Below are 14304 nucleotides of genomic sequence, written 5' to 3'. Positions count from 1 at the left end.
GAGGACAGGAAATGAGAAACAGAATTATTCAAATGTCTTATTTAACATGAGTGCCACAAATTAATGTGTTAAATCATGCGTACTAATTAATAAGCCACATCCAAAAGGCTTCTATTTTAATCTCAAATTTTCTATTTACACCAAGTTTGAGAGTCTGATTACAGCAGCTGTATTCAGTAACACTAGCACTGATAAAATGTTTTGTAAAGGCATAAAAGTGTCGAATCTAAATGTAACATTTGCATTTGATTCCTTCAAATGTAGTAGTCACTGCATTTTTGCAAGTGTGAATGTTCATGTTTCAGAGTTATTAATATTAATCAGAGGCTTTAAACGTCGTATTTCACAAGCTCTGAAATCCCCATTAATCTAATGGCAGAATCGGAGTAATGACTTGAAATGTCTTTTTGAAGCATTCGCACACTTTTCAATCATACCCCCAATGCAAAGCAGCAGACTTAAAACAGTCTGTCCGCGCCACCTTCTAAAAAGCGGCAGCATGCAGTGAAGAGGAAGGAAAGGTTGGTAAGGATGAAATGATGAAGGGCAACAAAACATCAAGGCAAATGAGACAGAAAATTCACAAATGAAACATCAAGAAAATGGCCCTGAGTCAGAAAATGGAGAGAGAGAGAGAGAGAGAGAGAGAGAGAGAGAGAGAGAGGCAGAAAAAGGAGGCAGTAGGAAGGAGATGGAGGCAGAGCTGCTTGGTCTCATCTTAATTCAGACTGGCAAAATAACTGGAGGATGAATTGAATCAGGTCTGCTACAGCTGCTTCCCCCGGCTTGTGCCAGTTAGATTCCCATCCAGTTCTCTCTCTCACTCACTCTTTCTCTTCCTCATTTACACACACACACACACTCCTCGCCACGTTCTATTAACACTGCCTCTGCACTCCGGCAGTTTGCTGAAGCACCGTCTCTCTATAACAGCTGTCAAATACAGTAATCCACACGCTTTAACGTGAGCTCCACACAGTTGCTCTGTTCTGAAGCTGGCTAAGTAGAAAAACCTACAATAATTTGCTCATCTTCATGTTTCTCCAAACCTGTATGAGTTTCTGTTTTCAGTGGAACGCAAAAAGTGACGTTTTTTAAGAATATTTTTTTTAACCGATTTCATCCATACATTGAAACTCGATGGAGCCCAAAACAACATTTGGTGCCCATTGACTTTTTGCATTTACTTTTATGTTCCATATAATAATAGACAGATCGGAAACGATATGAGGATGAGCAAATCCCCAGGCGCTCAAAAACAACTGAAAAGTGTGTACTTCATTCAACATTGAAAAGTATCAAGAAAAATAATTGAATCTAATACAAAACTGTCGATGTTTGTGCATTTTGCACATTTCAGTATTATGCTTTTTAGCTTAGCAACATGCTAACATAAATTTCAATAAAAGCAATTGTGAGACAAGCCTCTTGCTATTTGTATCGTGCTTCCAGCTGTTGCCTAAATAAGTCACTTCCATGCCAGTCAGGATGCTGCCTTAAAGCAAAATTACTTAGGTTTGCGCTAAACATTGCTATGATCACTAGACAGTCACACTGCACACAGTATCGTAAAGCTTTGTGTAATGAACACTTTTGCGATACAGTTGCTATAAAAGCCTCACCAAGTACCATTTGCTACCACTACAGCACAGTATGCACATACTGTACAAGAACAAGTCGATTTTTCTAATCTTGCATGATCTGTGCACCTAGCACATGTTGTTTAGTTTGTTTTGCACTAATTAGTTAACAAGGTTAGTAACAAGGTGACAACACTGGCTGGGAGCTAGAGACCACAACAGCATATACATGCATCGATGAGTGCTGTCATGATTTAGTTAAAAAATGCGCCCAAATTAGATTGTTTAAATGAATACAATTACATTTCTATTGCTATTAATTTCTGGAAAAAAATAGTGCAGACACTGGACAACGGTGAATATTCCTAGTCCAAGCACCTGCATTGAATATTTCGAAAGGCTACGCATTTGGCCGAATGCATATGCAAAATGCATCAGTATGGAGTGCTCTATTTAGGCTTTAGATGTCAGCTGGCTATCTAGAAAATGAAGCAATGCTCTAGAACAGAGTTAACATTTAAGCAGCAACAGAGGAGCTGATAAATCCTTCCTTGTGACTTCACACAGATCAGACTGATTGCGTCTGACGAGTTCAAATGGCTCCGGTGAGGTCTGTTTAATGGAGATGAGTGGCAACATATGCATGAAGCTAAGAATATCAGCTTGCTTCTTTGTGATTCATATTTCATGTGCCCTGTGATGTGTGTTGTGTAAAAGGACGTCTTACCGTGGACCTGCAGCACGGCGGAGGCTTCGGTTTTGCCCACGCTGTTTTCTGTGACACACGTGTAAGTGCCCTCATCCTCTGCTCTGACCCTTACCAGGCGCAGGCTGTTGTCACCACGGATCTCAAATCTACTCGGCCGAGAAGGTGAAAAGAGACAGTGGTTGTCCGTGAGGAGAGCAGATTGAACAGTCATCGCACATTCCTCCTACAGCCTGTCTACATCCTTCCACTCTCTGAGAGGACATTTCTGTGAGACTCCATCAAATACGCCACTGTACTGCACTCTGTGCCCCAAACTCTAATTATATTTTATTCCTGGGGCTTTCGCCACTTTTTTATTTGACAGTAGAAAGGAGACCGTTTGGGAAGAGAATGGAAATGGGATCAATATTCAAGTCAGTTCACTTGGTGGTCATCGTTCTTGTCAAACAGCTACAGCAATCTATGTGAATGGGTAAAGACTGAAACCTATAAAATTGATAGCTAGGAAAGCTTTCACTTGAACAATGCTGCCAATAAAATCTAACAACAATTTTAAAAGAATAGCTCACTCAAAATGAGAGTTTACTCACTCTCATGTCGTTCCAAGTACATTTCTTTCTTATGTTGAACACAAAAAATATATATTTTGAAGAACCAAAGAGTTGTTAGTCCAATTTGACTTCAATGGCCAACTATTTGATTACCAGCATTCTTCAAAATATCTTCTTGCATTTTCAACATAAGAAAAACAATCAGCATTTTCATTTTTGGGTGAACTATGCATTAGGTTTTGTTTCATTAGCAAAACTTTTTCTAAAAACGGTCAGTTTTCTTCTCGTCATACTATCTCTGACATAATTTAAGCCGGATTTGAACCTTGAATCTCCCACATAAGCACCGACATGTGATAACCACTGTACTACTCCGCTCAGACTAAATGCAAATTATACTTATAATGTTAACATATTTAGTTCAAATATTTTTGTCCACTATAAGTCAATGGAATCTTAACTTTCGTATATCATTGTAAAAGCAATCCAGTCTTATAAACATTGATCAGGACACATACAAAAAAATAGAGCTGATTAAATTCGTTAAACAGAAGCATATTCAGACTGGCTGAATATCTTCAAGATCTTCATGTTTAGTTTTATTAGACTCAGCGGAGGGACAGAAATCTCTTGGGAAATCTCTTTTATTAAAAAATGGCATTTGTTCTGCAAAGATAAAAGAAAATCTACTGAGTTTGCAAAGACATGGGCGAGTAAATGACAGAATTTTCGTTTTTGTGTAAACTATCCCTTTAAGGTTTTATTGTATAATGCTGTATTATGCAATAAACATTATTCCTCAGTTTGAGATTTATTGGTTTAATGAGCTTTCTGCTTCTCTAACTCAACTAAAACTGAAATAGGAAACATTTTTTTCAATCTGTCACTACATAAATGTCATTAAACTGGCATTTGAGCTCCATAAAGCTGCCATAACAGCATCACAAATGTTTGTAAGCAGAGCCTTGCCTCCCCCTCGGTAGTTCTCCTTCGTCTCTGTTCCAGCGGACGGTTGGAGCCGGGTCCCCATGAACCTCGCACAAGAAGTCAACAGTCTCCTCAGCCAAAACAATCTGATTCACGGGTCTGCGGATGAACACTGGCCTCTCTGCTCCCACAGTCACACACACATATCACATAGTGATTATTTTCGCTCCTTTGTGAAAGCAAAAACATGAGCCAGGAAATTGGACTTACCAAACACAACCAGTTCGGCCGGATCGCTGTCTCTCTCGCCCACCATATTGGTGCCTACGCACACGTACATGCCTGCGTCATTTTTTCGGGTGTGAGAAATCATCAGCTTACCACCTCGCATCTGAAAAAAAAAAAAATCACACATTTCACAATGTAATTGTACAACCTGATTTGATTCTTAAAAATTTCAGTTCACTTTTTCAGTTTAAGGGGCAGTATTGTATTCCTCTTTAAAAAGTTTCTCAACTAACAAAAATGTTCTAAGAATGTTTTGCTAACTTTCATTAGGTTATGAAAATGCTATTTTTGAATGTTCAAAATGTCCGTTTTTGGTTTTTTTTACTTTGAAATACTTTAAATATTGTTTTTCTTGGTTTAATTAAATTTTAAAGGAACAAGCAAACATTAAGTGAATGTTATTTTATTTTTTTTATGTTCTCTGAACACTCTGAAACAAGTCAGATGAAAGTATTTTAGAAATCTAAACATTACATCAACGGTTTTGTGCTAACATTTTGATAATATTAAAGATTCAAGAACTCAAATATTAACATTAATAATAAAAAATATGAATATTACGTTCGTTCATAACTTTGAAAGAATCTTTCCAGAATATTCCTTGTTAGCTGGGTTCACACATAAATAAATAAATAATATAATATTTATAGCGTGGTAAGTTTAAGTTGATCATAGCTTTGTTCGGTTTAGCATTGTTTGCATTGCTGTCTAACGGAGTGTCAGATTTTCTAAAAAATATCTTAATCTGTATTTCACAGAAGAACAAAGACGAACAAAGGTCTAACAATATTAATTACTAACAATATTTGGAACAATATTAAGAGTGAGTAATGCATTTTAGCATTTAAAACTAATTTAAATTACACCTTTTTTATCTAGCACTCATATTTTTATTTACAAAAAGAGAATTGTTTTAGTTATAACCACACCTGTAACCAGCTTAGCACAAACAGAACAATTCTAAGTGCACCTTTCATTTAGATCATTTTCATTTGGCAATGATGTCATTGTTGGCGAAAAACAGGACGTGAGCGAGCGCGCTGATTTATGTTTCAATCGATGCTGGTTGCAGAGGGGTAGAATGATGTCACTGCTGCACCACAACCTAATCATCACTCCTGTGCCAACATTGCACTTTCTGCTATTGACTCACAGAGATCCTGCCGTCCTTGTCATTGACACGAACATTGTTCCTCTTCCAGGAAACGGTGGGCTCGGGATGACCCCTGGGAGGGACGCACTCCAGCACAGCGGGCTCTCCTGCTGCCACCACCACATCATTGGGAGGCTGGCGGAAATCATCCCTGAGAACTATGGGAGATTGAGACAAGTGTTAGCTGTATGCTGTTTCGAGTTTGTTTGGTATGTTTTCATCTGCTCCCCTGTGAGAGCTGTTTATTCACGGATCTTCATTGAGGAACTTGGGAATTGTGAGTCAGAGATGAATGAGGCGTCTTATCTTCGCTTTCTCGCAGCTCCTGTCCTCAAATCTCCCGTGCTCCTTCCTGCACGTAATGCCTTGGCTTTCTCATCTTATCAATTATAAAGTGTTTTCATGACAACACATTCACATTTAAATACAGCTGAATAATTGACCGCCGAAAAGAGGCATGACATGACTAGGGGTCTGCTCCAAAATCGAGTGAGCTGCCTTCTATCTGTATATGCAGGGTTGGTTGGGTTTAATGAACAATATTTTAAATCGTGTTCCTAAGACGAACAGAGGTCTTAAATGTTTGTAGCGGCGCAAGGGTGAGCAATTAATGAAAGAATCTTCATTTTTGATTGAACAATCCCTTCAAAGCTACACTACAATCAACGTTTCACTCTCCTTGACTTGACTCACAATTATTGACAACAGCATGGTGCCTTTCAACAAATGTCACAATGTCCTATTAAGCCTTAAACACACACAGACAAAAACTGTAAACCGTAACATTTTGAATTGACTGAACTATTTTGAGAATTAATCATATGCTCATTTCACTTTATTAGATTTTACTGTATTATTATTTTGCCTCTCCACAAAAAACTTGGAATTATGGTCCAGCATAAGGTATTTTACAGTAGGCCTAAATTGCGCTCATATCAGTAAGTTTGTATTACCCAGCAGAACACACATACATGTCAGTTTAAAGTAATAATAAGTGGGAAATGTGTGTGAAACCTTTTTATAGGATTTTGTCCAAGGCACTAGCTTCTGATTTGGGAGGCGAAATATTTACACGTTGAAAAATAAATACGACCTTGTGTCAATTGCATTTACACACTGCCTCAGAAACTTCCAACCATCATAGAAAAATTCAGACCACTTGATTTTCAGCAGTTTTGCATCCATAGCAAGCATTTTGACACATATGTTATGACACATATGACGAAACAACGCATGAATACATTTCTGACTTTGGTCAACATCTGACAGTAAATTTCAAGAAATAAATTATTATTAGTTTTCAAAAAATATTGAGTCTAAGTAGCCTATATAATATACAACTGTACAACAAATGGTAATAATGTTTCCTTCACCAACATAAACTGAAGGAAACAATGCAAACCTGATGCTCAGTCTTTAGTGATCGTTTTGCAGAAGTAGAGTTTAAATGGTACATCAACATCCAATCAAAGTGCTTTGAACGCATCTAACATCATAAACACAACTTCAACACTCATAAATACAAACTTCCCTGGCCCCGAACACAACGTTAATAGACAGCTCACCGTATTTTGGTATACAACTTTAAAGCCTCGGAAAAAAAAACAAAAAAAACTTCCAACAGGGAAGCCCATGCTTTAACTCCGCAGACAGCCAAATTCAACAATGGCTGGTGGTGCTGACCTTACTAAGCATCAGAGTTAACGGTAAACACTGTGAACTCTGCCCCCTTCTTTTTCTATGCCTATGCTCTTCACACTGGGAGTGAACGGCAGAATTCTACATTCCCCGCTGTCTGGCTTGGCAGGAAAAGTTACCCATAAATCCCCAGTGGTGATTGACAGATTAAAAATGCGACCCCTGCCCTATGGCAGCTGCCTCAGGGGGCCCTTTGAGTTTCCTACATCAAAGGGTGAGCTCCTACGGGGCTGTAGACTCTCACCAGCGGCTTCAACAGAGCCTCACACACACATACAAGCATAAATGCCACTCATATTCTCATCTCTGTGAAATAAAAATGCATTTCGGTAATAACGCACACCGTTGTCCACAAATTAATCGCCAATCTGACAGCCGCAATATCTCCCCGTCTTATCTCTTAAACGCTTTGTGGATGAATTTTTTCGATTAACACCTCAATTATAAGGTGTACTCTTATCGTAGAATGTAAAGCATGAAAATGAATCCAAATACAGTAAATAAATTCAGCCATCGATTCATATTTATGATATGACCTCTGCAGCATTCCTGCTGTATTTCCGAGTCCTGTCTACACCGTCGCTTGGCAGACCTTTATAAATGCAATGACTTGTGATAATTACTTATAAATATTCATTGAAATGTCATGTTATTGGTGAGATCCAGAGTGCCGAGTGCTCCATTTTCTTTGTTAGTTAAACTCATGCTCATCTCCTGTCTATGAATATTCATATCTTTCAGGCTGGGACAAATGGTGCAGGTCTGTCTATGGACAGTAAGTGACTCACTTCAGAAACTGAAGTGGTCATCTGTCAGTCTGGGCATCCAACATGACCATAACCAACTTCAACACTCCTCCATCTAACACAATGTGCCACATTCAAACCTTCTTCAAATTTTAGATTTTTAGTGGCGAATGAATAGAGGCAATCATTGTTGTGCCATTGGTTTTGCATCCTATTCACTCACTACACTGTCATTCTTTTAAGCACAAATATGCATCCTTTCTATGCAAAGTAAAGGATTATTCCACCCCAAAATAAAAAAAATTGTTATTAATCATTTATCCTCATGTCGTTCCAAACCCGTAAAAGCTTAGTTCATCTTCGGAACACAATTTAAGGTATTTTGGATGAACACCATGAAAAGTATGAAAGACATCATCTAAAGGCTCCATCTGCCATAAAATTATGAAGCTATGAGAATACTTTTTGTACGAAAAAAAACAAAACTAACGACTTTATTCAACTATTCACAGTAGTGCCATATTGGACAGCATCCTGTGTACGCAGTTCTGTGTTAGACACAATGAAAAGATATGCTGTTTGTGCAAATTAAAGCATAAATATACGTTCAAGACACAAAAAGAGCATTCTCGCAGCTTCATAATATTACAGTTGAACCACTAACAGCAGATGGAGCATTCAGACAACGTCTTTTATACTTTTCTGCACCCTGACAGTGATAATTGTTTGGCACTCAACGGGACAGTCACAAGCCAGCTAACAGTCAGCTTAGCAACACAAAGCTAGCTGACTTACTTAATATTTTTCGAAATGGAATGAAATTCTCATTTTGAAGTGGCACTTTTAAAGAGAAATATCCAGTGAGCACCATCAAAAACACAAGATAAATGTCAATATATTAGTTGGTAGTTGTTCAAATTGTGGCAATTCAAAAATGAAATGTCCAGTGATTGGTGGTACTAGAAGGTTAATGCTTTATAGCATTTAAAACATGTGCCACCTACATTAAACTCTACTTTAAACCTATGTTAGCGAAAGCAAACATGAGGCAGAAACCCATTTGCTGACTGCCACTAGTGTTGATTTTTTTAGCTGGTAACTGCGGTATACTTGCAGGTAGTGGCATATTTTTCAATAATAATTTCATTAAAATTCCTAAAATGCCTTTTTCATACAAAATATAAAACAATAAGTGCCTGCAACCAAAAGCCAATTACGCACCAGATTTGACATTTAGTTGAAAATGCTATCAACCCAACAAATAAATTCACCCCCCAAAGGCTAATTATTTTTTTTTTACTAACTGACTATAAAATGATTCGCTTGTCCTTTTCCCCCGTTGGCCCGTGAGAGCTGCTGACTCCATCCACCGTCCTCTGTCACTTTTAAATAAGCATTCCCTCATTCCCTTGGGCCACTCCACCAGTGTACAAACAAAGCGCAGGCCCTCCCTAGCATATAAAAGCACGTTTTTAAGAGAGAAAGAGCGCAGATGTTGCAAAAAACTGCCCAAACGACCAACACAGACATCTGCCCCGGTCCCACAAAAGCCATCTCACCGGGTGGACACCCTCCAGTCGGTGCAGGTCCGATGGCCACTCTGATAATGAAAGCTGACGCCGAGGGTGACTGATGGTCCCCAAACAGAAACATAACAACGGTGGTATAATACATATATGCATGCATGAGCTTGCAAATTGGCAGTGTGCATACATTCCCCGTCCCCTGCAGTCCACTGTGGTGGCCCGTCACCTCCTGAACAGGATTTAACTCGCAGGAGGCATATGCACAAGCAAGGACAAGGACAGGCTGTTCCCAAACAGCCCACAGCATGTTGCATTTTTCAGGAGACGAAGCCATGCGTTATTCATGAGCGCTGGTTAAGAAAAGAGAGGGTAAAACAGTGTCACCGTTTACCTAGAGCCGGCCAGCCCGCACACAAAGCTCGTAAGTGCCCTCGGCGATACCACATGCCTAGTTATGGGAAAGAATGATACACGCTTGGCACTGACAGGGTTCGTCCCTCTCGGCGGTGTGTTCAGGAAGCCATCCTTTCCCCCTCTCATCCTCCGCACTTTATTACGAAGAACCAAAAAGGGAAAGTGATGTGATTTTTAATCATCTGTGAGGTGAGTGACATGAGCAGAGAGACTCATTAGCTACAGCTGAAAGCCTGAGTGGGTCACATGACCGGCACAAAACATTATGGTCATTCTCTTAATTCTGCTTGGCTTCTTTCCACCGAGCAGACCATGCACAGCAAAATCATCATCATCTCTTACATATGCTGTACAAGCCAATTACTTCAGCGGCTAAAATTATATATGGAAATGAATCAACATGAATTAGCAATAACTTATTCCTTATACGCTGGCTGTGCCTCATAATCCGGCGGCATGCTTTCTAAGACAGCATTCGGCGCCAACAATGATATAAAAAACAAAAAAAACAAAAAAAAAACATGCTGTTTGGGTCATGAGTTTTCAAATTAGAGGGTTGCAAATTGATGCTCGGGGGTCTGCAGAAAATTGCTGAGGACAAAAGTTAACCGTGAAAAGCACTATACAAATCTGTTTGAATTAAACTCAATGTTTTTCTTCAGGTTTTTTTTTCTTACACTATCGTGAAATGTTAGGTTTTATTTTATTAAAAAGCTGATATAAAGTAAAATAAAATATACAAATTAGATGAAAAGCTTAACCTTAAAATGTAGAGATGTTTAAATATTATTTAGTGATCATTCAAAATAAAATATACTTAATATATGTATGTGTAATGTGTAATTATGCATATATAAATACAAACATACAGTATATAATATAATATATATAATGTAAAAATATTTACATGCATATACATTCATAAATTAAATTTTATATATATATATATATATTATGTTTTTATAGTAAGTTTACTTTTTTAAATATATGCATGCCTGTGTTTGTATTTATATAATGTAAACAAAAACTTATTTTGACTGCAAATAATTACAATTAATCGTTTGACAGCACATAATATGATATAATAATAGCATAAAACTAAATATAAAAATGAAAACGCAAAATGAATAATAAAATATAATTAAAATAAAATATAATCTAATTAAAGGTTTTAAAATATTTAATTCAAGTTTAAAATATTATATTAATGTTTTCTAACGAGGACAAAAAATGCCATCTTTGTGGGGACATTTTGTCCATAACGTAGGGTACACCTGAACAACACACACACACACACACACATCGCATACAATCTCTTAAAAGCATAAAAAGGACCAAACAGCCATTATATTTTTGCTTGTGTGCTCTCTTTTATATTACAGCTCAGGACAGTCACTATTCATTTTCCTGAGTCATTAGTCACATACCGCACATGTCCAGAAATTTGGTCTCTCTCCTGGCAGACCCCCTAGCATGGTAGTTACTATGGCAGGTACAATGTTTTCAGACACCACCATTGCTTTCATACATAAGCAACTAATCATTTGGGCTTCCCATTGTCATGAGTTCCTGTTAGGCTGTCACACATGCTACCGCACTCAAGCCCCTGCAGTGAACACGACCTAAACATATTCATCACAGCACCAAAAAATGCTGAATTTATGATCACCGGTATTCCCGACAACCTATGATTTTGAATTAGAGGAGCAAAAGGACATTTCACAAGCCGAATCTCACACAGGCCGGGCTCATTTCAAAAGGCCAGAAGTCTTTCTTCTCTGCCCCCCTGCAGAGATCATGGAATGATGGTAAATGACAAGCCTGTTGGGATGTACATTATTAATAGCCCACCACTGACTCACCACGCGCTCTTTCTCCTTCTTTACACACGGCTTCTCATTTGCATCCCCCACTATGGAGACCCACGGCACATTCGCCCGTTTGTGACTCAGACGTTGGTCTTAAAAGGACAATCATTCTAACCTGAAGAATCCGTGTCGGGCTTGACAAGCGGCCATCTGTCGTTGTGTGTGTGTGTGTGTGTGTGTATGGGTGTGGGAGGAGACTTGTGAAATGTTTCAAGCTAACTGAAGCACTCCTACACTTTCAGCCTGACAATTACATGCGAAATTATGCTAACCGCTAACGTGTAATTATATGGCGGTGGATGTCATTGTTAAGGTTTACATCCGGCCGGGATTCTGACACACAGCTAGAAGTGTGTGTGTGTGTGTGTGTGCGTGTGTGTTGACTAGACAGGATGTTGTTATTGTTCATTTCAGAGCCACATAAATAAATCCATCCCAGAGGTGGGCTAATCCCATGCTACATTATTCCCCGTGTCGAGACTCGGCTAATCGACCCACCCAGAGAGACGCTGACTGGGTTAATCTGAACGTGGTTTGTGTTTATTTCCGTTTGGACCGATAACATCCCATTCTACAACACTTTCCGGCTTTTACTGTATGCGCTTTCTCGAACAATCAATAAAAGGACAGAAGTCGGTGGGAAATTGTCTTCCTGGAATGAAGTGCGGCAGCTGAAAATGTAACGCATTTTACACGAAGCAGACAAAGAGCACGGAAGATACGCGATAGAAAACGCGATCGGTTATGTTCGACAACATTGTGCATGCAAGAAATCCCATAACAGCCCTTCAGAGGGTTCAGATAAGAGCGCATGGGGAAAGATGTATTAGGGAAAAGCTGCCACGGAGCATCATTACTTTATAATCCCACACTGGGTGAAAGAGGGACAGCTGGGTCTAGAGCCTTTTAAGCAAGTTTTATTTTTCATTTGTCCTACTTTATCTTAATCCAGGCTCAGGGAACGCGGCAGTTTGCTCCCCCAGACAGACTGCCACATTCAATGCTTTGAAATAGATACAGCTTTTCTCTTGCATAAAAGCTTCAACACAAAGCTGCTATTTTGAGAGAATACGTGAATGGATTTGCATTCAAGCCAAGAGCTAAATATCTACTTCTGCCAAAAAAAATAAATAAAAAAAATAACAGGCTCCACTAGTCGCACTTGCCATTTGTCATTCTGCCATTATGACAAGCGTCAGATTAAGCAGTGGTCCTGTGGCATACATATGTTAGGTGGATAATACTGTATCCCCCAATATACTGCAGTCTAGTATTGCATGGATTAATATATTAGTGTAAGACCCAGATTCAGCCTTTCCTTACTGGTGAACAACGCTGGCTTTTCATAAAATGCACAAATCTTTTTGTTTGCCAAAGACCTTGAAATTCAAGAGCAACAAAAGCCTTGAATTTAAAGAGCGATTTATACTTGCTATGGCTGTTTAAACCTTGATGAATAAAGTCGCTTTTAACGTATTATCGAAAATAAATAAATAAATAAAGTGAGTGAGTGGATGCTTGAAACTCACTGCTGTAAACACAGGCTTTTGTCCAAAGACGCATACTGTCCGAATATGTGCTGAATCTGAATTAGTTTCTTCTCAAAGTATGCATGCACGGTCATGTGACCAACGCTGTCTTTGTACTGCCTGCCATTCATGAATGAGATTGCTCCGTGACATTGAAAAAAATTGTAAGTCTGAATTTGTGATATTTTTCTAATAATAATTGTAGTTTTAAAAAAGCTGGAACTAAATGAAAAAGTTAAATGAAAAACACAAGTGAAAATTGAACATTTTAAAAATAAAAATACATTTGAAGCAAACAATATACATATTAAAACTTATATAACTTATTTCTAATATGCATGCAAGTGTGTGTGTTTATTATTATAATGAATTGATTCGACAGCACTAAAACATACATTACATAACCAATACTAGAACAAAACTTTGCCAAACCTATGGCTTTCCTTCATCTGCGAAACACAAAATAAATTGTTCACATTGCTTGCTCGTTATTATTCTTTCTTGGTAAAAAATGCTTGGTGCAAAGTGTGCGCACAGATCACAGAAACGAATGTGTTTCCAAAAATTCTCCCTCCCCGGACACTCACAACTCGACTAGAACAGTTAATCACATCACACATGTGCCTAATACTGAAAAACACGAGTGATTCACCAACAAACAAGCACAGAGCGAACATTTCATAGCTCAACAACTCTGTGTTTACGAGTCCCATAAGCCGAAATATCCAACAGATGGGCACGGCCGCATCAGACTTGTCGTGGCAAAAACTGCTCACTTACCACAAACAAGCTGATCCCATGCATACAATCAATTTTTTTCCCCACCTCAATCCGCTTGCTGCTATAATCTGAGCTGCAGGACTAGACGAGGTCTCTGAGATGTGTGAAGGATTGCTCGCGCTCGCCCCTGCCTTCACCTGTTGTACCCCTCAGGATCCTCCGTCTTCATAAAGCACCCGCTCTGCCCTCATGCCGCGGTCGCGCTGGAAACTGTCCAGCTCTAATTAGCACATTAATCACTGCTGAGGAGAAGATACGGCCGGCGGTGAGCTGGGTCTCCTGGTGTATGACCCGAGTCTCATCTTCCACAAGGACGAGCACTTAATTCACGAGCATTGTGCAGCTCGAGCTAATATCCAGCCTGATTTGAGGCTCGCAGGAGTGCTGAGTTTGAGTCTATAAGGACTCTAGAGAGCAAAGAAAAAAAACGATTCCTTCTTCTTTCTGGCTTTAATCGTACATTATAAATCATCTCGTAAGGCTTGCTTAGGCGACATATTTTTCAATGCGGTAATTATGACTTGGATTTAAAGGC

At 38.8% G+C, this 14304-nt stretch overlaps 1 protein-coding gene across 5 annotated transcripts in view; it reads right to left on the bottom strand.

Annotated features, from left to right (window-relative positions):
* zgc:77784 (uncharacterized protein LOC402947 homolog) overlaps window positions 1-14304 on the bottom strand; it is a 49109-nt gene that overhangs the window by 25003 nt on the left and 9802 nt on the right. For 4 of the 5 annotated variants that reach the window (XM_043259564.1, XM_043259562.1, XM_043259566.1 and 1 more), the window contains exons 3-6: window positions 5209-5366; window positions 4038-4158; window positions 3810-3948; window positions 2308-2435 (exon numbers count right to left, since the gene is read on the bottom strand). In XM_043259564.1, coding sequence (XP_043115499.1) covers window positions 2308-2435; window positions 3810-3948; window positions 4038-4158; window positions 5209-5366 — 546 coding nt within the window. Of the gene's footprint in view, window positions 1-2307; window positions 2436-3809; window positions 3949-4037; window positions 4159-5208; window positions 5367-9211; window positions 9528-14304 lie in introns of those variants that run through there. The other variant, XM_043259565.1, reaches the window with a different exon arrangement.

Source organism: Puntigrus tetrazona, chromosome 15 (assembly GCF_018831695.1).
Source record: "Puntigrus tetrazona isolate hp1 chromosome 15, ASM1883169v1, whole genome shotgun sequence".
NCBI classification, from domain to species: Eukaryota; Metazoa; Chordata; class Actinopteri; order Cypriniformes; family Cyprinidae; genus Puntigrus; species Puntigrus tetrazona.
This window is presented reverse-complemented; position numbering and strand designations above follow the sequence as displayed.